The sequence below is a fragment of the Lytechinus pictus genome, unplaced genomic scaffold, assembly GCF_037042905.1.
Source record: "Lytechinus pictus isolate F3 Inbred unplaced genomic scaffold, Lp3.0 scaffold_19, whole genome shotgun sequence".
Classification (NCBI taxonomy): domain Eukaryota; kingdom Metazoa; phylum Echinodermata; class Echinoidea; order Temnopleuroida; family Toxopneustidae; genus Lytechinus; species Lytechinus pictus.
The window spans coordinates 6,434,640-6,462,136 of record NW_026974140.1 but is presented as its reverse complement, the minus strand read 5'-3'; the positions used below and the strand labels follow the sequence as shown (position 1 = coordinate 6,462,136).

The 27,497-nt window shown below is 35.2% G+C and overlaps 1 protein-coding gene across 1 annotated transcript; it reads right to left on the bottom strand.

Moving 5' to 3' along the window:
• Positions 1–485: 485 nt before the first annotated feature.
• LOC129260969 (MAM and LDL-receptor class A domain-containing protein 1-like) lies at positions 486–27,497 on the bottom strand. Its single transcript, XM_054898988.2, has 20 exons — positions 27,065–27,497; positions 22,355–22,537; positions 20,871–21,139; positions 15,659–15,746; positions 14,802–14,948; positions 14,079–14,347; positions 13,590–13,680; positions 13,065–13,229; positions 11,763–12,031; positions 10,743–10,833; positions 9,832–10,026; positions 8,968–9,242; positions 7,131–7,221; positions 6,192–6,392; positions 5,653–5,912; positions 4,711–4,772; positions 3,917–4,077; positions 3,276–3,553; positions 2,739–2,829; positions 486–2,423 (listed from the first exon to the last, which is right to left on the bottom strand). The coding sequence occupies exons 1-20, from the start codon at positions 27,138–27,140 to the stop codon at positions 2,152–2,154; spliced, it is 3,534 nt and encodes a 1,177-aa protein (XP_054754963.2). The 5' UTR covers positions 27,141–27,497; the 3' UTR covers positions 486–2,151.

Genomic DNA, 27,497 nt, shown 5'->3' with positions numbered 1-27,497 from the left:
AATGTCGCATAATGCATTGTTTAATGAGCAAAGTCTCAATTCCTTTTGAATATGCATCGTGTTTCTATTGAATAAGCTTAGTAATCAAAATATTTAAATTGATTCCAAACTATCAGCATAGCCCCGAAAGTTATCGATTGGATGCGCTAATTTTGATAAGTTTAAAGGGAGAATAATTAAAAGACATGGAACATTTTGAAAGAGAAATTACTATTATTGAGAGGAAAACAATTGAAAGAATGTGGCCCTATTGACCCTGGTCGAGACTGCCATTACACAATTTTGAATATAGCAATTAAGGAAGAATGACTGTATTGTCTTTGCAATGCATCTGCAGTTACTATGGTCATAAGTTTTTCTAGGCTCTCTTTAAAAAATGACATCACCCTACATGTAGCTACTTTTGGGGGGCTCTTGTAGAGCTAATACATGGTAAATTATTTAGGCAAAAGGCAAAGGGACATGTATTAAAACGCAAACAAAAATATTGATAAAAAACAATTTATTCAGTCTCTGATGAAAAGGAAGAATTGTATAACATACAAAATTTCAATACAGTGTAGTGTATATGCTTCCCAGCTAGATATATACTCCTTATATCAGCTCAACCCATAAAAATATACATGTGTTATAATGAAATATCATGTATTATACTCTCATAAAATGACCAGACAGAATTCAAATAAGACATTTTACAACACATACAATAAACATGAAACTTTATCAGGATCTCATTCTGTTTTATAATAAAACTACTATTCTGTGTCTAACTACACTACTCCTAATTTAGAATTACGGTAATCATTAGAGACTAAGAATACAACAGTTTTTGGTGATAGAAACAGACCACAACATGTATTATTTTAGATCATATTTCCAAATATTTCATTAAAATTAAATTGAATACCTCTTTTTTTAGTAAAATCGCACATTCTCTTTGATATTCTTTACAATATTAAGTGTGTATATACATGTACATGTAGATGATATTACATGTACAACCACGATCAGTTTCAGTGAGTGGCTCGATAGAAATCGGTCTATCCAGAACTAAGCAAAACTTTATCTATCTAGGATTCATATAACTTCATATTATGGTAATGGAAAACATGTCTGTCTTCGATTCCCTATATAAAATCTTGCTGTTTGCTTATTCTAGTAGGAATTAGGGGCAATATATCCATCCTTTGCAAGGTTATTGCTTTGAAATAAGTTAGAAATGCATCTTTCCTACTTATCTACAGACAAGTGATTGATTTTCTTATAGCTCATAAAGTTTTAAAGCAATCACGACTTCATAAATCAATATGAAAATGCAATAAATTTGAGTCTTATTTGAATGAAACCGTTAGAAATATATACACAGTACAATAGCAGAATTTAAAGAAAAGAGAAAATAGAATATGTTGGTAGGTGGTAACATAGACCAAACACACAGCAATGTAACAGTAACAGGTAGAAGTAAACATTAGTGGTAAAGTATGAGTTATAGAATATGCAAAAAAAATCAAGATAAATGGAGAAACGTTTTGCAAGTACACCTTTAAAGATCAAGTGTATGATAGGAATATTGCTTTTGAAAAAAATTGTAATTATGTAATCATTGTGTATAATATAAACAGTTTTGGAAAATAAAATTGTAATTGCTTTGCACATATGAACAGTTTCAGGCTGGATACGATTTTATCCATTTTGATTAAGTACAGAATCATATTTGAAATCAAATCAGTATCAACCTCTCCTGGAGGATTTAGTAAATTCTTACTTTGGCTCATTCTACATGTGTATCAAAACTATTATGCAGCAATATCCGGAAGGGGGGGGGATAACGGATGGATGGGGAAATGAAATTCGTATAGCCATGACAAATATCTTTACATATCTCATTCTTCCTGTTCTAAAATTTTCTAAAAATATAAATCTATGAAGACTCTGCCAGGCTAGCCAATTGTTTTCGTTCTGCAGATGTGACTCAACATCCGGACAGTGTTTTGTATTACCTGGAAATCTAATCATTTTATTGCGTAAAGTCCATGTCTTAGATAGAAAATCAGATACATGTATATTCCCTACAATTATCCAGAATTTATGAAAATAAACCGCCTGCGAAACCTGACAAAAATCCAATTTGGAATGTGTTTCCCAGTCCTATCATGCGTTGGCAAGATCGGGTTTGTCATAGACCGGGTTAGCTATGCCAGCTTCCCCAGGCAACGAGACCGGGTTGTTATCATTTTCCCGGTTCTTATACTTTATGGCGAGTGGAGAATCACCAAAGCCTGATCGTCGAACATAGAAATAGGCAACGGCAAGCATGATGATGACAGCGATGATGACTAGAGTTAGGATGACACCAAGGGCGACGCTGGCTCTTGAACCACCGCTACGTTTTTGGTTTTCTCGTGCAGCCGTCCTTGCCTTCACTGTACGGAGGGGGTGGGAACAAAATAAATAATTGTTCTGAATAATAATATTGGAATTCATAGTGCAGGAATGAAACACAAAGTACCCGGTACTCATATTTTTGTAATTATCAGTCGTATTTGGAATTATATATCAAAGAGACTCCAATTCAAAATAGACAATAAGAACATACACAAGAGTATTCTGAGGAAAAGAAAAGTATGAATATGATTTGGCTTCCCTCTCTGCAGATTACACTTTGCCATGGCACTTTTATATGGTATCAGTAATGTGAATTAAAAAAACACACAGTGAAGTTCCGAGAAATAACTTACCCACGTTGCAACTGGCTTGTGAAATGGTGATGTTATCTACAGCAATTATTCCATCAGTCTTATTGTTGCCGAAGTATGTGATGAATTTGATCTGGGAGAAGATAAAAGAATATTTTCAAAGTAAGATTAGAAGATTTTTTTATTTTTAAAATGGAAGGTTATAAATACATATCTAGTTTAACTAGTGGAGGAGTCTTGCAGCACAGGGGTCAAACTAGAATTTCATAAAAGAGGGGCAAACAAAATGTAATATATTTACGTTTTATGTTTTTACTGAAAAAGAAGGGAGGGGCACTTGTTGAGGAAAAGAAGGCACCATACACAATCTTAAGCAAAACTATATTATAAGGACAGTTGCCCTCTTTGGATCCGTGCAATAGAAATTTGTGTCACCACATTGTCAACCTAGACTATCTGAAATTAATGTGCCAACTCTTAGCTGTTACAGCCCTACTTTATCTGCACTTTAATTTATGTAGGGCAATGGCCAGGATTAAAGAAGTGGATTCATTTCAACGCAAATTCATCAAACAATACCTGAAATAAGTCTTTATCTAAGAGACTCAAATCAAGATTCAAGTCAAAGTGAGTCCATTTTGGAGCATTGGTGGTGTTGACAGTTTGCAAGGTCCTCCAAGTCGAGTTCTGATATTCAAGAGCTACTACAAGCTTCATAGCAAGGTCATTCTGAACAGTTACATCATATGACAGGCAGTGGTCTATGGCCTTTGTTGGGATCCTGGGCGGGTAGAGGACTGCTGTGTCACTCGGAACTTTGGTATCACCTTTGATGTACAAGAATGAACCTACAGGATCTAGAAAACAGAATATAATGTCATAAACACCATCAGTGACAATAGTATGGGACCAACTTTAAGAATATAAATATGCCAAAGTTCCTTCGTTCCCCAATCACTTGCCACATCATCCAAGTATAGCCAATGTATGAGCTGCCAATATAATTACCACATTAAGAACGAAGTACATGTTCTACCAGTATGATAATGATTTACGATTACTCTTTATTACCATTTCCTTGATAGATATAATTTCAATATCATTATTGTTGGTATTACAATAATTATACTGTCATCATCATCATCATTGGTATCATTACAATGTTAGTGATGATGATGTATGAATGGGAGAACCATGAAGTTAACACATGTAGAGCTCACCTGAGGAGTTAGTGAATGGAGAAGGGTCGAAGCTCAAGCTGTCATACCAAATCCATTCTAACAAATCTGCATCTCCTTGACGATAGAAACAAGTCTCAAAATCCTTGTCAAACCCACACATGCTCTCTGGCTCAAACCCACTGCATGGTTGGCGGAGAAATCTTAAAACAAGATTAGCAAGAAAATGAAACAAAGTCCTTCCCCAGTTAAAGTGACTGACTTTACAAATTTTATTCATTAAATACTGAGATGATGGGATTAATTGGCAAATACTATTCTAATATTTTATCTAAATAACACTTTCTATGTTACTGAAGTGATAGTTGTACTTTTAGTTTGTATTATTTAAAACAGACTAGGCAACAAATGTTTTAGGCTGTATATGAGGGCAATACATACAAAATTTACAAAAGAATAATTAATTGAAATTATATAGTTCCTTTAATACAAACCTATAGGCCTGTTACAAATGTTGTTTATGGTATGTTTTAAACCTACAAAGATTTGGAGGAGAAAAAGGCGTGAAAGTTCTCAGGACAAAGTTTCATGGACTAGTATTCCTATGATATATTAGGGGAAGGGTTAAGTGTCGAAATAGCCCAGTGTTTTGGGGGTTATAACAATTGAAATAGAACATGTTATTGAGGCATTCCCTTTTAACTAGGTATGATTTTTAAAACATTACTATTGAACCTAAGGGAGAAGAATCTTGGTGAAATGAAAGTGTTACAAACAGAGATGAACAACATCAGAACAATTAAACTTTTTATGACAATTTAAAATGTGTTATTTACCTGATGTCATCGATTCCAATATCTCCTTGACTTCCTGAGCCAACCACTGCTTCAAAACTTATCTGAAAGTTTGTTAAATAATAATAATAATACTTTCAGGATTAATGGAAAATGGTTTGCAGGAGCATAACTAGAACATTTGGATCACATACAACTATAAGAGAGGAGTAATTGGATGACATTTTGATGGTATGGGTTCACATCCCACCGCTGCCACATAATGTGTGAACTTATTGATGTTCTAGTATGAGACAAACAACAGGCCACTAAGGATGATGGCATCATTTTAATGGTGCTGGATCATCGCACCTGATTACCAGCATGGTAGTTAGGGAGGGCCCCACTAGGCTTGAATGGCATTGCAATTTTGATTGCGTAGCTTTGCATCCCTGCGATGCCACTTTGACAGTAAAATAGTAATCGGGCATTGCAAGAAACTTGTGATCAATTGCAAGTCTATTTTTGGTCCCTTTATCGATCATGTGTCTATAATTTGAATGTAAATTTGCAATTGATTGCTAATCTGCTTCTTGCATGAACGAGTGTAATCTCATTGACTGTAGATAAAATTGATCTATTAATTGTAAAATTGCAACAGAATATTTGCAAATGATTGCAAATATTTTCTTGCAACACCCCCTAAGACGAACAAACATCAATAATATCATTTTGATGGCCTGGGTTCAGGTAACGGATGAACAACATACATGCCAGTGTATATATAACCTTAGATGGTATTATGATTGATCGGTGATACCAATTGAACAAAAAACATAGTCAATACTCTTAAGGCGCAGAGGGTGACTACTGATATTAATTAAAGGTAATGATGCTTGGTCTAATACTAAAAATAAAACCGAATAACAAGAAAGAGCAAACCATGGTAAGATATTGAATGACTATTAATAAACAAAACATGTACTATTCTGTCAGGATAATTACTTGATAGTCATCTACAATGTCTTTTATCTCTACGTATGCTGACTGCCAGCGATCTGCCAATTTGGTTGCCTGGAAGATAGACTTTTCTTCAAATCGCGGAGCACTCCAGTACACTGTCAGTGAGCCAATCTCGTCTCCAGTCATAAAATAGAAAAACTGCAGACACATGCGTTCACCAGAAGAGGCAAGAGGAGGGGTGGTAATACGGGCTTGATCACCAGGGCGCTGAGGTTGTGATGCCTCTGCAAACAAATAGTATCCTGTAGATGGTTTTTAGAAGACAAAAAACAGAAGAGATAAATGGAAAGAGACAGAAAAAGGAGAGAGGGGGGGGGGTGTAAAAAAGATGTGCTCGATCATGCAGTTGATGGGCTGATATAAGTTTGTCAAATCCTCAAAATAGCCTATTGCAGTAAATTCTTTGAATTATAGAGATACAAAGGAAGTAATCCTCAAAATAGCCTATTGCAGTATATTCTTTGATTTATAGAGATGCAAAGGAAGTAATCAAGTAAAAAGAGACTCGACCTATGGATTACCTGATGAATTCATGAAGGTATGGTCATAAGGTGGTCCTGTGTTTACAGTTGATGTTCTGCCAACATTACGTTGCCATCGGAACGTAAGAGGACGATGCCACCAGTATTCCTCTTCATCCTTCTGTATATAGTTGCACATCCCATCTCCTTGCCCATCTTCAAAGTTGCAATCAGCACTGATTGGTTGAGCCGTTGGTGTAGCTGTAAGAGAAATGAACACAAGTAAGCCTTTGTACAGTTTGTTATCAATTTGTAAGCTATCAGCTACAAATACAAGCTATTCATATTGTGTTGTTGGATTGGCTGAGCAAGGTTTTACTTAATATTTTTTTCCCTATGTAATTCGCTCTAAATCAATGGTGAATACAATTTACTATCATAAGCTCCTGAACTCCTGTAATTTGATTGGCCAAACAAAAGTTGCGTTAGATTGCCAGCATTTTTGACTGATTTTATACGGTCTATGAAACAGAGCCAATGTGCTTCTGAAATTTTCGGTTTCCATTGGCTTGTTTGAAAGATTCAAATGGCAGAATATTTCAGGGAGCATATATGATCCTCAGTCATTTGAAAGTAATACAAGCATTATAATCTGAGGCTCTGATCATTCTAAGAAGTACACAGGCAGTCCAGTAAAAAAATACATCGGTTAGGAGAAACCTGAGGTTGATAATCTGCAGGCAAATGTTTTTCCCTTCACTTTTTGATATACATTGTAATTATTTTGTTTTGTATTTTGTTAACTTTACTCTTATTGTGTGTACAAGTATGTTCATTTATTGGCTGCTTTGTTTCTTTTTATCATTATTTTGTAACAATTTGCTGTCAATTAATATTGAATTGTGGTAATAAATGAAATTAATGATGATATCTGAGAGAGAATAAAAAATAAGAGAAGAAGTGGGGGAAGAATGGGGAAAAGAGTAGATGAAATCTTACGCCTGATGCACTTTTGGTTGAGAAGCATTATGTCATCAATCGCTGTTTCTGTTGTTGCCCACATATAACCAATAGTTCCTTCAAAGACGATCTAAAAAAACATGATTTTAATAGTTAACATGAAATAAAATGTGGGATAATCAATTTTGACTTAGCAAGAGAGGGAATAAAATTGTTCACTAAATGGTAACAATATTAGTCCTGCTGGAAAGCAGACTCAGTGAAAAGGTAGTTGTTTTGTCAAATGAACACTCCGAAAAGTAATTTCTAATTCAGCACTTACAAAACTTGCATAGTGACTGCACTTTAGAGTGATGATTTTCTACTTCAAATTTGAATTATTAAATCAGCACTGCAAAATGCAGTCACTTTACAAACTCCTTAAGTGCTAATTAGCACTTTATTTTCAAGAGTGAATTATCTAGTTTCATAATGTAATATTAAAAGTAGAACTAGTGGAATGCCTCTGGTGGTTTCACCTGCATCACGCGATTCAATATAGCAGCAGTGCTGACTCCGAAAACTACTATAAAATAATTATTCACAAAAAACACCATTCATATAATGATATAATACTACGTTCATTAATATTTGACCTTGATCATGTGACCTAAAACTTGTCAGTGATACTTGATTACCCCTATATCCACATTTTATACACTATATCTATAGACTTTGAAAGTTATGACAGCAATCTAATAATTACCTCTAAAATAGCCAAAGTTCAATGACCTTAAATGACCTTTGTCTTTCGTCATGTGACCTGAAACTCGCATGAGATGTTCAGTGATACTTGATGACTCTTATGTCCAAGTTTTATGAACTAGACCAATATATTTACAGAGTTATGATGGTAATTCAACAAATACCCTCAACAAGGCCAAAGTCCATTAACCTTTGACCTTGGTCATATGTGACCTGAAACTTGCACAAGATGTTCATTGATACTTGGTTACTCTTATGTCCATGTTTTATGAACTAGACCAATACACTTACACAGATATGATGGTAATTCAACAAATACCCCCAAAATGGCCAAAGTTCATTGACCCTAAATGACCTTTGACCTTGGTCATGTGACCTGAAACTCGGATGGGATTTCAAAGATACTTGATGACTCTTATATATAAGTTTCATGAATCAGATGCATAAACTTTTGAAGTTATGATGGTAATTCAACAAATACCCCCAACATGGCCAAAGTCCATTAACCTTTGACCTTGGTCATGTGACCTGAAATTCGCAAAGGATATTCAGTGATACTTGAATACTCTTATGTCCAAGTTTAATTAACTAGACCAATAAACTTTCAAAGTTATGATGGTAATTGAACAGATACCCCAAATTTGGCCAAAGTTCATTGACCCTAAATGACCTTTGACCTTGGTCATGTGACGTGAAACTCAAGCAGGATGTTCAGTAATAATTGATTAACCTTATGTCACAGTTTCATGAACTAGGTCTATATATTTTCTAAGTTATGATGACATTTCAAAAACTTAACCTCAGGTTAAGATTTTGATGTTGATTCCCTCAACATGGTCTAAGTTCATTGACCCTAAATGAACTTCGACCTTGGTCATGTGACCTGAAACTAAGGCAGAATGTTCAGTAATACTTGATTAACCTTATGGCCAAGTTTCATGAACTAGGTCCATATACTTTCTAAGTTATGCTGTCATTTCAAAACTTAACCTTCGGTTAAGATTTGGTGTTGACGCCGCCGCCGTCGGAAAAGCGGCGCCTATAGTCTCGCTCTGCTTCGTAGGCGAGACAATAAGTTAATGGAAATGAGAATCCTACAGATATAGTAAGAAAATGCAAAGTGCAAACTCACGTAAAAGGGATAGGTTGAGGGTGGGATGTCAAGAAATGCTTGTTGCCAGTCGAGACCATGATCACCAAAGAAGACCAGGTCGGGGTCAAAGGCCAATGTCTGTCCATGTTTTACGATGTAAACATTCAAGAAATCTGCCATTCTTCCATTGAGAATAAACCAGAACGAAAGACAACGTTGGTTGGGAAAACCCTGGAGTAGAGGGGTCAGCGTTCTAGCAAAATCATTGCTTAAGTGATTCCACCACTCCATGATCTGGAGGACCATAAAATGACCTGTTTTTTTTTTTAAATAGGATGTAAAGATAGGTCAGATGCGTCATTTATGTTAAGCTATTAAACAAGAAATTTGCCACCCTAACATATGTCTTCAAAAGAAAATGACAATGATAACCATCACACCATGATGCTATTATTAGAATCAGTCTTAGAATAAAAAAAAAATTATGTATAATTCTGTTTTACTACCTTGATTGATACTGTTATCAGTAATTATCTTCATCCATCCATCATCATCATCATCATCAACATCATCATCTTCCACACTATCATCATCCACACTATCATCATCATTATCATCATCAATATATTCATCATCATCACCATCACCAGCAGCATCATCATCGTCATTGTCGTCTTCGTCATCATTATCATGACCATGATCAGGATGATAACAATTATCATCACTACCAGCCTTATCAGAATATTCTCTCAATTTTGTCTCTTGAATAAACCCTCTAAGCAATAATAAAAATATCACTTCTCTATTTGTAGATATTCTTTTGGGGAAGGGGGGGGGGGGAGGCAGGGGGCATTTACTTTTCTATCACCATCAAACATATCCTTGTAAGTAATGAGGTCATACCTTGACTGTTTCCCAGGGTGTGATCCTTATGTACCGTTTCAAACCACCATCTCCATGTTACTGTACCCTGATGACGAACCCAGTCAAAGACATCATCATAAGCCTGGATGAAGCTACAGTCATCTTGTTCAAAGGTACACTGAAGGTTGGTCAGAGGACGAGGGGTGGTGGTTGCAGGTGGTAGATCAGTGGTAACTGCAAGAGAAAGATCATTAATAAAGGTCATATATGATGAACATGCAATGTGATTACAGGGGAAGGGTTATTTTAGGGTCATTTCATATTACATAGAAGAACCCAACATATCCCCTTTCTTAGTTGCACGAATGGTTCCAAAAGACATGTATTTATACTCTGTAAAGCACTTTCTGTATTCCAAATGCAGGGGCCAGTATTTGATTTGCTACTTTCTACATCAATACTTCCAATTGAAAATCTGCCCTGGACCATATTTGTAGAGATACGACTGTTATTGGTTGTTTGATGCTCATGCATATATCGATTCCTTGCATTTGCGCTGAGAATCTCTTTTTGTACATCTCCAGTGATTTCATAACACATTCTGTTTCATGAAGATGTTCAAAAAGTTGTATGACCACATGTTTGTCTCAGTCGCTGAGATTAATATGCAGATATTGATCAAAATAACATATTTTCAATGTGTAAAGTATATTTTGGCATTATTATGTGAAACTACTATGTGACTACTACTATGAAACTACTATGAAACTATTATGTGAAACTACATAAAGATAGGGATAGTTTGTAAATATATTATCAAAAATCTGAAGGCTCATATTTTTGCACTTTGTATGCTAGTTTTACCTATTCATGTATAACCTTCCAAACACCATTGGAAAGCCAGCAGATTAATTCTTATTTCTATAAATATTTTCAGAGAATATACTTACATGGCGGACAGGTTCTGCTTTTATAGAGTTGGATATCATCCAGAGCCACATCATCTCGTCTAGATACCCCTCGCTTTCCTTCAAATACAATCTTTATCAAAAATAGAATGTAATAAATGATATTACTGCATCATAAAAATGAATATCTTGAAGGGATGATATCACTATTACTTTGCCTGAAGTTTAGTGCCTTGATGATATTGAAAAAACATTCTTGAAAGTAACTCAATCCAGAATGACTAATGTCATCATATCAGGTTATCGTGTTCGGTCAGGCAGTCGTTTAATCAGACCATTCAAGAAAAAGGCCCCTTAAATTCCCAAAAGGTCTGGTCCATTTAATCCAACCTTTTGCAAAAATTATCAGCCAAGTAATTTACCTTATGTTTTGTGAAAATTATTGGCCAATTATTGGTCGGGTTAACTGGACCTGATATTTCAAGAAATCAAGGGACCCTTTTCTGGAATGGTTAAAACACAATAACCCAATGTGATATAGCACAAGCCTTCAGAACCCTCTGTCGGAAATGTTATGGGAAGATTTTTCCTGAAACATAGGCCTCCAGTATTTCATTAAGGGTAGTACCCTACCATTGATTGCATATGTTTCAGGGAAAAAAAATAAATCAACGAATATCCGAAAACTGCATGAACTCCTTAATTATGCACACTTTCCTGAAATATCAGGAATGCACACAATGACCACCTAAGGAAGAGGAGGAGAAGAGGGGGAATTGACTGATTTGGAGTTTCTTGGATCTACTGATCATGTTCTTCAAAAATCCCTACATTACATTCTTTTTAGGTGGCAGCGGTGGGATATGAACCACTATTGTAACTTGTTATGATTGTATCACGAATCAAAGCCTTCGTTTGGGCACATTGGCCTTCTACTCAACCTGTACTGCAATTTGATGGATCAAACTTTTTGATATGCCTTGATATAAAATATAGCTGAATCAGTACGATCATAAAAACATGTTCATTGATTTTCATTAAAAAAACCCAAAGTATTTTTACCTTAAATGGCCGATTGATCTTATTAATGGTAAGTGTTGCCCGATGCCAGAAATCGCCTTGGTCACCACTCTGGGTCCAGTCAGGTTGGCCTGGCAAGATACCATTTGAATCCATAATGTAGACATTAAGCTCTTCGACATCCGTACCATACATGTGATACCAGAACTCAAGGCATGATGGTCTCCTCTGGGCGGGAACCTCGGGTGATGTCAGGCGTGCTCGACCATTTCTAGGTGTGTACCAACTCGCCTCGATGTACATAAAAAATCCTGAGAAAAAATGGGTGAAATGAGAGCCCTTGAGTTGTTAATAGTACAATGCAGGTAACCAAAAACTTTTAATAATAATAATATTGCATTTGTATAGTGCACGTATCCACCTTATTAGGTGCTCAAGGTACTCCTTTTTTACCCCGGCTTAGCTAATCTACCAATTCTGGTGCTCACAGATTTTTTAGGAATTACCTCCTGCCCGTACCCATTTACCTCACCTGGGTTGAGTGCAGCACAATGTGGGTAAATTTCTTGCCGAAGGAAAATACGTCATGGCTGGGAATCGAACCCACGTCCCTCGACTTGAAAGACGAGAGTATAAACCACTTAGACCACGACGCCCCCAAGCAACTCCGATAACATGACAATGCCAAGGGAATAGTTATTCTAAAATTTGCAAGTAATCCCAAATGAAACGTTAGATATGTGAAATAAAATTGAACTCCATCGACTTCATTCAAGTGAAAAATGATGTAAATATATATTTAACAATACTAGTTTCTCTTAAACTATGGAAGTGTGGTGCTTTCATAAACAAAAGGGCTAAAGCCAAGCTATGACTTTTCAAGTGATAGAATAAGAGAGAAAAAAATGAGAAAAAGAAATGGAGGGACAAATAAACAGAAGATAAAGAAGAATGGCAAGGGAGAGTGAGAGTAAGAAAAAGAAATTACTTGGTCTTGGAAGTATATATTACCCATGCATTTCATTGCAATACCTAAATGAAATTTTCCTTTGAGTCAACTTGCACCCCTGCATATCAAACCATACACATGAATTCCTGCATATTGGTTAATTTCCAATTGGTCTAATGCCAATTCGTCCAACCACTGACTGGTCTACCATCATGGGAATACACAAACTGGTGATTAGATGAAGTGATTATCGGACCATATGGTTATTGGACCATAGGACTGTTAGATGCGGTTAGACAAAATGTTGATGGACGAAATGACATTAGACTAAATGAAAGTAGACGAGTTAGCAATAGACAAATCGGCAGTTTGCCATGTAATCTGGTAGACCTTACCCAATTCATTTCCAAGTGTATGGTCAACTTGAGGTCCTGTAAATCTCCACCGTGTACCCCGATTAGACCAGGCCCAATCAAATTGATCATCTTTATTCTGCTCATAGTAACAGATTTCAACTTCCTCAAAGTCACAGCTCACACTGCTGAAGTTCTTGACGTGATCTGAAATAAAAATAAATAAAACTTCCAAATCACATAGGCCTATAGATTTCAAAACCTTGTGCAAACTCCCTACTTGGCATATGCAGTAATCCATATAGCCTATGCGATGAACAAATCTGATGGCATGCAAGACAGAATGGCTGTACAACATTTGATTTGAGCAAAGTCTAAACCTTTTTAAATCTTAGTTTCATATTATGTATAATTGCTCACCATTATCCTGTTCCAATATCCCATTCAATATTTAGCACCCCCCCCCCTCCTTCCAGTCTTTCCAGGTTCCCTGAGTTAGGGTTAACGTTGCATGTTTCACATGGAAAATATGTTTTTCTGAAACTTTAAGAATCCAGTTATACTAACGTTTTCCAGGGCATTCTGTGAAGGTAATATTGACATCATCTAGGGATATATCACCTCGATATGTTTCCCCCCTCTCAGCTTCAAATATAACCTGAAATAAAAAACAAAGGAATAAAATATATGCACAATTATCGACCAGTATATCGGCCATGTAATCAAAATAAAAAAGTGTATGCTCCCCAAATCAAAACATTGTTACAAGATTTTGAGCAAAATCTTTAGGTCAATTGCTTGGTAAGAGATTTTCCCCCTTTCATTGACAAACACCCGTGTTAAAATAGATTAATTTGTTTGTTCATACATGACTGACAAAGGTATGATTTTTCTTTAGCATTTATCTCTATTTGTTGGATTTGGAAATTCCATTAATAAATCTATTGAGAACTAGACAATTTAGAAATCAACCAGTCACCGCTGCTGACTACTGAATTCTGTAATTCCCATAGGCTTTGTAGAGGGACTGCCAGGTTCAAATAGGCAAGGGAATACCTGATAATCGTAGGGTGTGGTGATTATAACTTCTGCCGCACGCCATCGATCGCCTCGATTTCCCGAAATACTCCACACTGGGTCACCGATGTCGTCTGAGGTTGAGTTTTTGATATGGACATTGAGGTCACCCATCAGGCTTCCGTACATGTGATAATAGAATATCATGCAGGATGGTCGACCACCGTGGCCTGCTATCATCGGCGAGATCAAACGAGCAACATGGCCTTGTCTTTGTGGCACAGACGCCTCGATGAACACATAGTGCCCTTTCAAATAAAATAATGTATGTTATTAGCCACAAAATACATAACACAATATCATACGGGTTCCTAAACGATTATGGTGTCTGATATTACATATATATCAATATTAAACAACCTGGGGGCATTTCATGAAAGGATTTGTCGGACGTTTAACGGTTTTATCCGACAAATCTCATTTAATCCGACAGTTACCATAGGAACAAAGCGTCTCAGCCGATCAAAACCAGGGAAAGATTTCAGATCTGACAATTTATCAAATGAATATCTATGAAATACTCCCCTGAAATCAGGGACTAAATATTATTGTTTTGCATGCCACCTGCTTACACAGCTCTGCTTAATATATTATAAGCTGTAAAAGAATAGAAGCTTGTTGGGCTCAACAAAGCTCCACGAGTGTTTTAATTCTATTTAATTAGATTTGGTAGGTTCTAAGTGATGTAATTTTTCAACCTACCGCTTGCATTTTTATATGTGTTGTCAGACTTTGGACCGGTCCTTCCAGAACCTGTTCCACCAGAAATCCACCAGAAATCAAAGTCATCAGTTGTATCTTGAATGAATCCACAAAGATTTCTTGTCTCAAAATCGCAGGTAAAGCTATCTGTGTAAGTAAAATATATATGGAATCCAGCCCATCAATAGATCATCAAATCATCTGGATTGTATATCATATTTGTATTTGATTGCAGGCTTAATGGTCAAGTCCACCCCAGAAAAATGTTGATTTGAATAATCATAGAAAAATCTAACTAGCATAACGCTGAAATTTCATTAAAATCGGATGTAAAATAAGAAAGTTAAGACATTTTAGACTTTCGCTTATTTTTCACAAAACAGTGGTATGCACAATTCAGTGATATGCAAATGAGACAGTCGATGGTGTCCTTCACTCACTATTTCTTTTGTTTTTTATTGTAACATAATCATCAGTGATTTCATGAATCTGGGAATAAAACAACACAAATGCACCCCAACCCCAGATTATTTTTATAGGGAGGACAAGATGACTTATTTTCTCTCTATTAAATTACTAGGGTAATATAGAGTTACAGGACTAATATTGCTCTGTTTTGCTCTTCTTCTCTCTTCCCCTTTCTTTTAATACTACTTGAAAAATCATAGGAGGCAGTTAATTAGACCTTGCCCTCAACCCCCCCCCCCCCCCCCCCCGCTGCCCCAGTCCCAAGAAAAAATGCAGATGCAGGCCTTGTACTATCATGATTCATCTAGTCCGTTTTACCCTGAGATAGTAAATTTCAACATGAATAATGGATGTAACCACCACTGTTTTGGGGTTACATGTGTACTTACCTAGAGGACACACTTTATCAAGGATCATTAAATCATCGATTGCTACATCGCCTCTGTAGCTCTCTCCAACCTCACTCTCAAGTACGATCTAAAGAAATGAAAGCCAATTCTAATGGGTTATTACATCTCAATGTATTGCACTATATTTTAACAGTTAATCCACAAGCGACCATATATTCTGGAAGGTAACCAGGGGGCAGTTTCATAAAGATGTTCGTAAGTTAAGAGCGACTTTAAGAACGTCTGGTGATCCTTTCTTACGTGCTTAACCATCGCCAATGAATATACCATTTTCCACAAGAAAGGATCACCAGTCGTTCTTAAAGTCGCTCTTAATTAACTTACGAACAGCTTTATGAAACACCCACCAGGCCTTCTGTTTAGTATTAGATCACTGAGTATATAAAATATAGGCTGGATATAAGGTAGATAACTATGGGTGAAAGGATGGGTAATTGTGAGTTTGTATGATCTAAATAACAATGGATGGATAGAAATAACGTTATATTGGTTTGATAATATTTGTTCTGAAAATAATATCTTTAAAAATATGTATCTCGTTCGTAGCTGGTGCTTCACGTGTTTTTCCTCATCACTATGAGGCGCCGAATGTACCAATATTATATAGAACAATTATTTGTTATATAATCATTATTTGTTAAAGGTCAAGTCCACCCCAACAAAATTTTGATTTGAATCAATAGAGAAAAATCAGACAAGCACAATGCTGAAAATTTTATCAAAATCGGATGTAAAATAAGAAAGTTATGACATTTCAAAGTTTCGCTTATTTTTAACAAAATAGTTATATGAACGAGCCAGCTACATCCAAATTAGAGAGTCGATGATGTCACTCACTCACTATTTCTTTTGTTTTTTATTGTTTGAATTACACAATATTTCAATTTTTACGAATTTGACGATTAGGACCTCCTTGCCTGAACCACAAAATGTTAAAATAATGGAATTCCACGTATTCGGGGAGGAATGAAACTTCATTTCACATGACAATGACGAGAAAATCAAAATATTTCATAATTCATATAATAAAATACAAAAGAAATAGTGAGTGAGTGATGTCATCAGTTCCCTCATTTGCATACCAACCGGGATGTGCAAATAACTCTTTTGTGAAATGAAGCGAAACTTTAAAAAGTCATAACTTTCTTATTTTACATCCGATTTTGATGAAATTTTCAGTGTTATGCTTGTTGAATTTTTCTCTTTTTATTCGAATCAAGTTTTTGTTGGGGTGGACTTGTCCTTTAAATAATAACTATTATTTATATATAATTTACATTTTATTTGTAAATAACTACTATTATATAAAATATCATTTCTAATTATTTATATATAATTCCAAGTAATACTTCATTATTTGTAAATAATAATAGTTCGACATTCCATTATTTATAAATAATGATTATTTGTTTTTCATTATTTATAAATAATGATTATTTGTTTTTCATTATTTATAAATAATGATTATTTGTTTTTCATTATTTACAAATAATGATTATTTGTTTTTCATTATTTATAAATAATGATTATTTGTTTTTCATTATTTATAAATAATTTGTTGAGTTTTCCATTATTTATAAATAATGATTATTTGTTAAATAATGAAAACGTCTACTTCATTATTTATAAATAATTTTTTCGAGTGCACCATTATTCTCATTATTTATAAATAATCATTATTTAATGTTCGAGTTTTCCATTATTTATAAATAAAGATTATTTGTTAAATAATGAAATATCTACTTCATTATTTATAAATAATAATTTTGTTTCAATATCCCATTATTTATAAATAATCATTATTTATAAACAATTTTTACAGTTTGCCATTATATACAAATAATCATTATTTATATACAAATAACCATTATTTATTAAATAATGCCATTATTTATTATATAATGCCATTATTTATTAAATAATGGAAAACTCGCTATAACATGCAAATGTGGGACCGCCCATGATATGAATATTCATGATGCGATTTCCTTTTTCGTGATTTTTCTTCACAAATTTTTGTCCATTTCCTCTTCATAATGACATTTCTTGAAGCAATTTTCTAGGGATATGGTCTGATTGTAATATTCTTCATTTTCTATATAACTTCGTCTTCGTAGAAATATCAAAAAGTGTAATTTTATACGATTTTTCCTACAGTTCACAATCCCCATAGGCGCGCGTGTACGGTAGGGACAACCGGTGAATCGACGGAGTGCTCTTCATCGAAATACTACGTTGGTTGGTCCCCGGAAGTGGCGGGCGGAATTTAGCCCGAATCCTCGATGGAAGTCGATCAAGTGCATATGAGCTGAGCGGAGAGTGAAATATCAGTGTACTTGTACAGGCCCTTCTACTTTTTATAAATATTTCTTGTTGCTTTTTTTGTTAAGTTAATTTTTCCTGGTGTAGAGATAAGTTTCAGTTCTAATAATGCACTTCAAATACATTTTGGAGTGTCTGTTTGAGGCGTTTGGGGCGATTTCACCCTGGCCCCAAAATGCTCGCAACGACAATACGGGGGCATGATGACCCCTAATTTTTTAAAAACTTATTTTTCTATTGAAAATTATCACAAAATTCACCAAAAGTGTGCACGAAAGCCTTCGTATTTCACTTTTAAAACTCCAAAAAGTGCCCAAATGACAAGCTTGGTCGCTTCGCTGTGTCGCTTTCAACTTGAGAACGTTTACGCGTCTGCTTCCCCCCCCCCCTCCGAAAGAAATTCTGTATACGGCCATGCTCTAAAGAGCCTGGCACATTGATTTATGTATACTTCATTTTCATTATTTTTATCTCATTATCATCATGGCCTTACGCATAATTTTTTCCGGGGGGGGGGGGTGGGGGGAGCAGGACGCGCGTAAACTTTCTCATAAAAATCTTGAGAAAGCGAAGCGACCAAGCTTGTCATTTGAGCTTGGTCGCGTCGCTGTCTCGCTTTCAAGATTTTTTTGAGAAACTTTACGTGCGTCCTAGCTGCCCCCCCCCCCCCCCCGGTAAAAATTCTGTGTAAGGCCATGATGATAATGTGATAAAAATAATGAAAATGAAAAGTACATATAAATCAATGTGCCATATGCTCTTTTGAGCATGGCCGTTCACAGAATTTCTTTCGGGGGGTGGGGGCAGACGCGTGTAAATGTTCTCAAGTTGAAAGCGAGACAGCGAAGCGACAAAGCTTGTCATTTGGGCTTGGTCCCGTGGCTGTCTCGCTTTCAAGATTTTTTTGAGAAAGTTTACGCGCGTCATGCTCCGGCCCCGGCCCCCCTGGAAAAAATTCTGCGTAAGGCCATGTTGATAATGAGATAAAAATAATGAAAATGAAAGTATACATAAATCAATGTGCCAGGCTCTTTAGAGCATGGCCGTATACAGAATTTCTTTCGGAGGAGGGGGGGGGGGGGGGGGAGCAGACGCGTAAACGTTCTCAAGTTGAAAGCGACACAGCGAAGCGACCAAGCTTGTCATTTGGGCACTTTTTGGAGTTTTAAAAGTGAAATACGAAGGCTTTCGTGCACACTTTTGGTGAATTTTGTGATAATTTTCAATAGAAAAATAAGTTTTTAAAAAATTAGGGGTCATCATGCCCCCGTATTGTCGTTGCGAGCATTTTGGGGCCAGGGTGAAATCGCCCCAAACGCCTCAAACAGACACTCCAAAATGTATTTGAAGTGCATTATTAGAACTGAAACTTATCTCTACACCAGGAAAAATTAACTTAACAAAAAAAGCAACAAGAAATATTTATAAAAAGTAGAAGGGCCTGTACAAGTACACTGATATTTCACTCTCCGCTCAGCTCATATGCACTTGATCGACTTCCATCGAGGATTCGGGCTAAATTCCGCCCGCCACTTCCGGGGACCAACCAACGTAGTATTTCGATGAAGAGCACTCCGTCGATTCACCGGTTGTCCCTACCGTACACGCGCGCCTATGGGGATTGTGAACTGTAGGAAAAATCGTATAAAATTACACTTTTTGATATTTCTACGAAGACGAAGTTATATAGAAAATGAAGAATATTACAATCAGACCATATCCCTAGAAAATTGCTTCAAGAAATGTCATTATGAAGAGGAAATGGACAAAAATTTGTGAAGAAAAATCACGAAAAAGGAAATCGCATCATGAATATTCATATCATGGGCGGTCCCACATTTGCATGTTATAGCGAGTTTTCCATTATTTAATAAATAATGGCATTATTTAATAAATAATGGCATTATATAATAAATAATGGCATTATTTAATAAATAATGGTTATTTGTATATAAATAATGATTATTTGTATATAATGGCAAACTGTAAAAATTGTTTATAAATAATGATTATTTATAAATAATGGGATATTGAAACAAAATTATTATTTATAAATAATGAAGTAGATATTTCATTATTTAACAAATAATCTTTATTTATAAATAATGGAAAACTCGAACATTAAATAATGATTATTTATAAATAATGAGAATAATGGTGCACTCGAAAAAATTATTTATAAATAATGAAGTAGACGTTTTCATTATTTAACAAATAATCATTATTTATAAATAATGGAAAACTCAACAAATTATTTATAAATAATGAAAAACAAATAATCATTATTTATAAATAATGAAAAACAAATAATCATTATTTATAAATAATGAAAAACAAATAATCATTATTTATAAATAATGAAAAACAAATAATCATTATATATAAATAATGAAAAACAAATAATCATTATTTATAAATAATGAAAAACAAATAATCATTATTTATAAATAATGAAAAACAAATAATCATTATTTATAAATAATGAAAAACAAATAATCATTATTTATAAATAATGGAATGTCGAACTATTATTATTTACAAATAATGAAGTATTACTTGGAATTATATATAAATAATTAGAAATGATATTTTATATAATAGTAGTTATTTACAAATAAAATGTAAATTATATATAAATAATAGTTATTATTTAACAAATAATGATTATATAACAAATAATTGTTCTATATAATATTGGTACATTCGGCGCCTCATACATCACAGTATTAATAATTGCTACATATAGATACTGAGGTCTACATCTACAGTGGGAAAATACAAAAGATAGATGTCTCCCCCCGGGTCTCCCCATGCATTGATTAAGTAATTGATTTTATCAAGTTTATAAAAATATACAAACAAGTATTACTTGGTAATCTTGTGCCTGAGGCGGGATGGTGATCCCAGATTTCAGCCATTTATTATCTTGATGACCACTCCATTGCTGGAGCAGCGTCGGGTCATCTGTACCGTTGACGATCTGGAGGAGAACTCGGAGCTTCCCGATGTCCTCACCGTTCATCTGATAATAGAATGCTAAACAGAGTGGCGTGGTCGATGGCGGCATCACAGGAGAGAGAAGACGGGCAATGTGGCCATCGGTACGTGGGCGGGATGATTCGGTGTAGATATAGAAACCTATATTGAGAAAATAAGGATTTATCATCATCTCTACTTTTGTTCATGTCAGTGTATCTCAACAGTTATTACTTGTACGGTACTACCCAGGGGCGGCGGAACGCATTTTCGTTTTTTTTTTTTTGGGGGGGGGAGCCAAAAAGGGCACTTTAGTAGGCCGCTATGTCAACATTGGCATTTTGGTGCAAACCAAATATTTCCACCCTGAGATTATCATCTGCGTGAAGTAGTTGTGTGTTTTGTAGTAATTAAGTTGAGCAAAGCCTTCTTGAAGTGATTTCTGATTGATAAGATATATATTGAGGCTTTATTTTTTGGGGAAAAATTTCAAATCTGAAGTTGTAAAACTTGCTTTTTGGTCAATTATGGCGCTAAGTACTGTCAATAGGGCATCCTTGCGAGATGTAGCGAACGCGATTCGCGAGCTCAAACTTTTGGAAATTTCATGTAATACTTTTTAAGACAAAAACTTTAAACATTCTGAGCAGTTTTTGTAATCATGAAAAAGATGTGTAGGCTATAAAGAATTAACGCGAGCGCGAAGCGGCGAGCTGAAATCTTTTAATTTATACTGAACAAAGGAATTAACCTCTTAAGTAATGCATTTAGTGACTCTTGAATAGGATACATTTATTTCACCAGTAGATTAATGCGAGCGCGAAGCGCGAGCTTAAACCTTGTGATATTCCCACCTGAAAACTTGGGCATTCTAAGCATTTTTGTAATCATGAACAGGATGAGTACCTTACTAAACAATAACTGATGCGATCGCGAAGCGCGAGCCAAAAATTGTGATTTTCTTACATAAAACATATTTTTTTACTTAAAAAAGGGTATTTGATCCTGAAAAAGGACAATTTTTTCCTACGCATTTTTTTTTTTTGGGGGGGAGACAAGTGCCCCCTGTCCCCCCCCCCCCCGGTTCCGCCGCCCCCGGGACTACCACATTTTTCCTCCTCTTCTTCTTCTTCTTTTTCTAACTTCTTGTTCTTCTTTTTCTCCTTCATCCATTTCTTCTACAATAGTTCAGTAGTGGATTTAGGATTATGAAAGAGAGGGGCAAATTTTGAAGAAAAAAAATAGGCGCAAAAGACTATTATTGCTATATTATTTATTACGAAATACTTTGGGCGATTCTCAAAATAAATAAAGGAGCGCGTCCCCTACGCCCCGCCTAGATCCGTCACTGTAGTAACTACAACTGTTGATACATACCTTCTGTTGATCCGTAGGTGTGATCAAACATTGGTCCTGTATTCTCTGTAGCTGTACTACCAGCATGTCTCGTCCAATCAAAATCATCCAGAGTATCTTGTATGTAACCACAGAATGGATCTGTTTCATTCTCGTAGTTACACGAGAAGATAGGGTTTGAGTCAACGTCTGATTGACCATGACCTAATATACAAAAATAACAAAAAAGATATAAAATCAATTCGCATAGTCATATTTCTTCTTCTTCTTCTTCCACTCCTCCCTTCCACCATTTCTTCCTCATCCTCCTCCTCTCCCCCTCCTTTTTCCTTTCTTCTCCTCCCATGCCGCGTTTCTTCCTCTTCCCTTCTTCCTCTCTTTACCTTCTTTACCCACACAAGAGTTCACTATTATATAGAAACTGAAAATGATCAAAACCCGTGCGACGACATAGGCCAGAGTCAATAAAATAATATATGCATGGGGAATACATAATAGGATAGAAAATTAATACACTTATGTCTGGATATAAATAAACAGAAGAAAGAAAATCATGAATAAAAAATTGATATATGAATTAACTCAAAACAATATAGAAATAGTTGAATTATCAATAAACTAAGTTTACACAAAAACGTAATGATAAAAAAATATGCATACAGCCTCAAAGGACTGAAAGGTCTATCAAAAAAACAAACACGGAATTGATAATAACAGTAAACAACAGAGAGAGAGAGTCCCCCTCATTTGTTTTTGAATTCATTATCAAATCCATTCCATCCGATCCCTTCTCTCCTTCCGGCCAAGTCCCTCTCTCCCCCTCTCATCCTCCTCTCTTCTCTCTCTCTCTCCCTCTCTCTTCCATCGTTAAACTCCCAAGGGTGGCATACATGACCTGAACTCAACAAATTTGCTTCTTATGTTTTTACTCTAAGCAGGTCAAATGTTAGCTTGTGTGCCACTCAGTACCAATACAATTTTATGGAATGTATATTCGTCCTATCGAAGTTTTAGTAGTTGCATAAGCTTTCCAACACCCTTGTATTCTTATTATTCCAACGTATACTGCACAAAATATTTTCCCGTTTTTCTCTCGACTATCAGTTCTCTGTAGACCATTATCAATCCCTCAAAATGAACGATGTATGTTAATTTTCTGAATGAGTACAAGAAAAAGACATGCACGTATATTTCCCACCCTCATTCCTTGAAATTGAAGAAAAATGCAAACCCAAATGCTCTTTCTACTTTCCTTCTTTTAATCGAATAGTTGAAGAAGAAGGAACAGAAAATAATGATGAGAAAGATAAAATAACAGAAGAAAGAATAACAGGAAGAAAAGAAAAATACTAAAAGTAATAATAATAATAATAATAATAATAAAAATAATAAACAATGATAATCTATAATAATAACAATAAAAATAACAAGAATAAGAACAAGAAGAAAAAGAAGAAGGAGAAGAAGAAGAAAAAAGGGGTACAATCAGAAAGGTACTCTCGAAATTGTTCGGATCGGAATGATTTGGTTGACTTTGTTTGTTCACCAAACAATAATTATTTAGAAAACTGTATATTAGGTACACAGGACATAAGTATCAAGCAATCGTATTATGATTTAATGAAATAACATAACATAAGCATGAAAATAATGAAAAAAACTAAAGGATATTTGATACCTGTTCATTAATCATAAAGTTTCCATTCATAATTTAGTTTCGGATAACATGAATAGGTTTATGTGTCGAACACTAATTTTTTTTTCCGTTCGAGCGAAGAGGAGGATATTCCAAGCCCTAAATATTCCTCTCCCTTGGAAAACAATAAGCTTTAAGCTGCAATTGATCGTAATTTTTTTAATGTGGAATTCGTGTCAGAATAACTTATTCGACATAGTCAATGTCATCCAATTATGAAATAGGAATATAATCAAGCTTATCAAGTTATTGTGTTAGTCATTGGGGTGGAAAAGGGAGGGAGCACATATCACCTTCAGCGCGAAGCGCAGAAGTTTTCAATTAAAAAAAATAAATTCCTAAAGAACAAGACTATTGACGGTCTTTTGGGAGATCATATACGGAAATTAGAAGTGACTTATCTGGTGGAATGTACTAACTGTCACGTTTGATTATTTTACACCTTCACTGCTCGATTTTCCTGGTTCTGAAATCACATTGTAAAAGGAGCGAACTCAATAAACACATTTTATGGTTGCAGAAGGCATTGATTCATTGATAAAATTATCAAAATATTATTCCTTTTAGGCATTCAGAATATCGTTATTCGATTACGTAATATTTAGAATTCGTATATACATGTAATAACCAATAAGGAAATAATTTTGAATGATGATCCTAAGCACTGTTTGAAGACATTGAAATTTGTGAGATATTTCCTATTTTTTAGCAAGCGCCATGAGCGCCCAGCTGAGGCGGATACCTGCGCTTTACAAGAACCCATCATCATCATCATCAGGAAATAATTTGGATTTCATGGTATTGTAAATGAAAAAAAAAAAGTTCAACTTGAATTTTATCTATAGATTTTAAGTATGTTTGTGTTTTATAATCATATTCAGAGAGATTTCTAGAAGAATTTATTCAGTATTCCTTTGTAATTATAAATTGTGAAAGAAATATGTACAGATTAGTTCTTAGTTTACTTTTGGAATAATCATATTAAATTGTTTTTGCATGAATTCTGATTCAATTATGTTAATGATTTTTGTGTTATTCGTTAATTTCACATGTTATGTATGATGAGGAAGAAATAAAATATGATTTAAAAAAAACCTGTCTAGTGTCTACATTGGAAGAAAACTTAACTATCATCATACAGTGTGATGGTATAGGGTCCATGGTAAGACTAAGATATCTAAAACAAATATATTTTCAATGAAGATGCGGGACTTAAACCCATTAGATGTACAGTATAATCATCATTTTGTTACAATAATGCCCAAAATCATTGTTTCGATGAACAAGGGTGAGTTAAGTCCTCTCGAATTTCTTTGCATCATTACAGCCTATACATAGCTATCACTTTCAATTCTAAAACTGTTATTTTTAAAATTTTAAAAACATTCTTGGCCTCTTTTTTGGCATCAAATCTTAGATATCAAGGGGGCGGAACCCCCTTTTAAGCAATCATTAATAGCCTGGTGGGTGTTTCATAAAGCTGTTCGTAAGTTAAGAGCGACTTTAAGAACGAATGGTGATCCTTTCTTGTGGTAAATGGTATATTGAATTGGCGATGGTTAAGCGCGTAAGAAGGGTTCACCAGTCGTTCTTAAAGTCGCTCTTACCTTACAAACAGCTTTATGAAACGGCCCCCTGGTAGGATAATGGCCAATGGGCGTACCTAGGAATGAAGGTTGCGGGGGCTATTGATGGGGTTTCACATCTGCCCCCCTCCCGGGGCCTGGGGCACTATAGGCCCCTCTACCTACAACTATCATTCAATGAAGGATAGTTGTAGGTAGGTAGAAGGCTTCATTGTAGATCAATATTACTTCGGAGCAAAATTAAACACGTCCTGAATATATTCGAAGTGGGAGTTGAACTTCTTCACATTAAAGTCGGCCTTAAGTTTTGTTGAGGAAATAAAACTTGAACTAGAGAGACATCGAGCCCAGCATAAATGTTTGGGCGTCAATGATTTGAGTGGAGCAAAGTTTACTTATACCCCGGTGCTGTTTTTTTAAAATAATTATTATAGATACGCCATCGATTACTGATGGAGATATCCTATAGAAGACAAATAAATAAATAAATGAGTAAATAATTAATCAGATAAATAAATATATGAAACATTCTTTGTAATAAGTGCTGAATAAATATTGTTGATTATTAATATTATTATTAATTAAACAAATGAATATATGTATAAATACATTGATAAATAAATAAATAAATAAACAACTAAACAAATAGATAAAACATAATATTTTCGGGGGGCAAAAAGACAAGGTTTGACTTTAATCATTTCACCATGATCATCTAACTCTCCATCTATTCGAGCAAGGTGTTTTCCGAGGCAAACAATAAAAAATAAGAGAAAGATTTTTTCACCTCATTCACTTTTGAGATCCGGTTTGTCAGACTGAATCAATCTGCGATAAGGTTGTGAGGTCAGGGACTCGTCATCGGGGAAATCAAGTAACGTATGAAGCAGGAATAGTACTATGTAGCATGCCCGGGGTAGCATGCGGGTATAGGATTTTATCTTATCTAGTCCTACACGACTTCAATGAAAATGACGGAACAAAAACACCTAAAGTGGAGATGGAGGTTGATAACCATTTCTTGGAAAATAAGACTCAGATTACTCATTTAATATATTTTAGCAACTATAGATGTCAAAAGCCATATAACCGTGAAGAAAAAGTTAGGCTATTTTGTCAATTAAAGCATGGTAAACCGCGTTGGAAACACGTCAATTTAATAACTACAACTTCCTTTACCACCACCACCACCACTACCACCATGATCACAATCACCAGCTCGACCATGTACTAATAAAATCCATGGTTGCATGTGGGGGTGTGTGTTGGGAGGGGGAAACGGGGGGGGGGGGGGCGGTGAGACCCTTTTATTGCATTTGACTAATATTTTGTTGCCACATATAAACCATAAATATAAAATTGCATATATACGTAGGACATATTTATTGCCACGTGAGCACAATGAGTAGGCCTGATAATGAATATAAACATTATTTCTACACAACTTACCTCCCGACACAAACAGCATAGCGAGGACTAAACCGATTGAACATGATACAGAACAGATATGATAACACAAAACCATAATGAAAGCACAATGTAAGCTAATGTCCAAAGAAAATAAAAGATTCCACACCGACGACGAATCAAGAAAGCATAAATGAAATAATGTTCAGATTGCAGAACATTTTAACTTGCGAGGGTTGGTCCCCTGCTACCAGGGTTCGTGCAACTTGTTGACTGGTAGTAGAGGAGCAAGCTGGTATACGCCCCCTGTAATTTGACATTGGTGACCGCGGATGAGGATGAGAGGAGGATGGAGAGTTATTTGCGTCCCAGACGTACCACAGCAGAGGGTCGGCTAATCCTCATATTACCCTGTCTCCCCGATTTAGCCTCAAAACAAGGAGTTGTGACCCACGACATGCTACTGTCACGGAGT

Excerpts from the sequence above, each read along its gene's own strand:
- LOC129260969 (XM_054898988.2), bottom strand. The coding sequence starts at position 27,140 with ATGGTTTTGTGTTATCATATCTGTTCTGTATCATGTTCAATCGGTTTA. Across the intron at positions 21,140-22,354 it reads CACCTACGGATCAACAGAAG|GTTTCTATATCTACACCGAA; the intron begins GTATGTATCAAC and ends TTCTCAATATAG. Across the intron at positions 9,243-9,831 it reads CACCCTGGGAAACAGTCAAG|GTCATTTTATGGTCCTCCAG; the intron begins GTATGACCTCAT and ends AAAAAAAAACAG.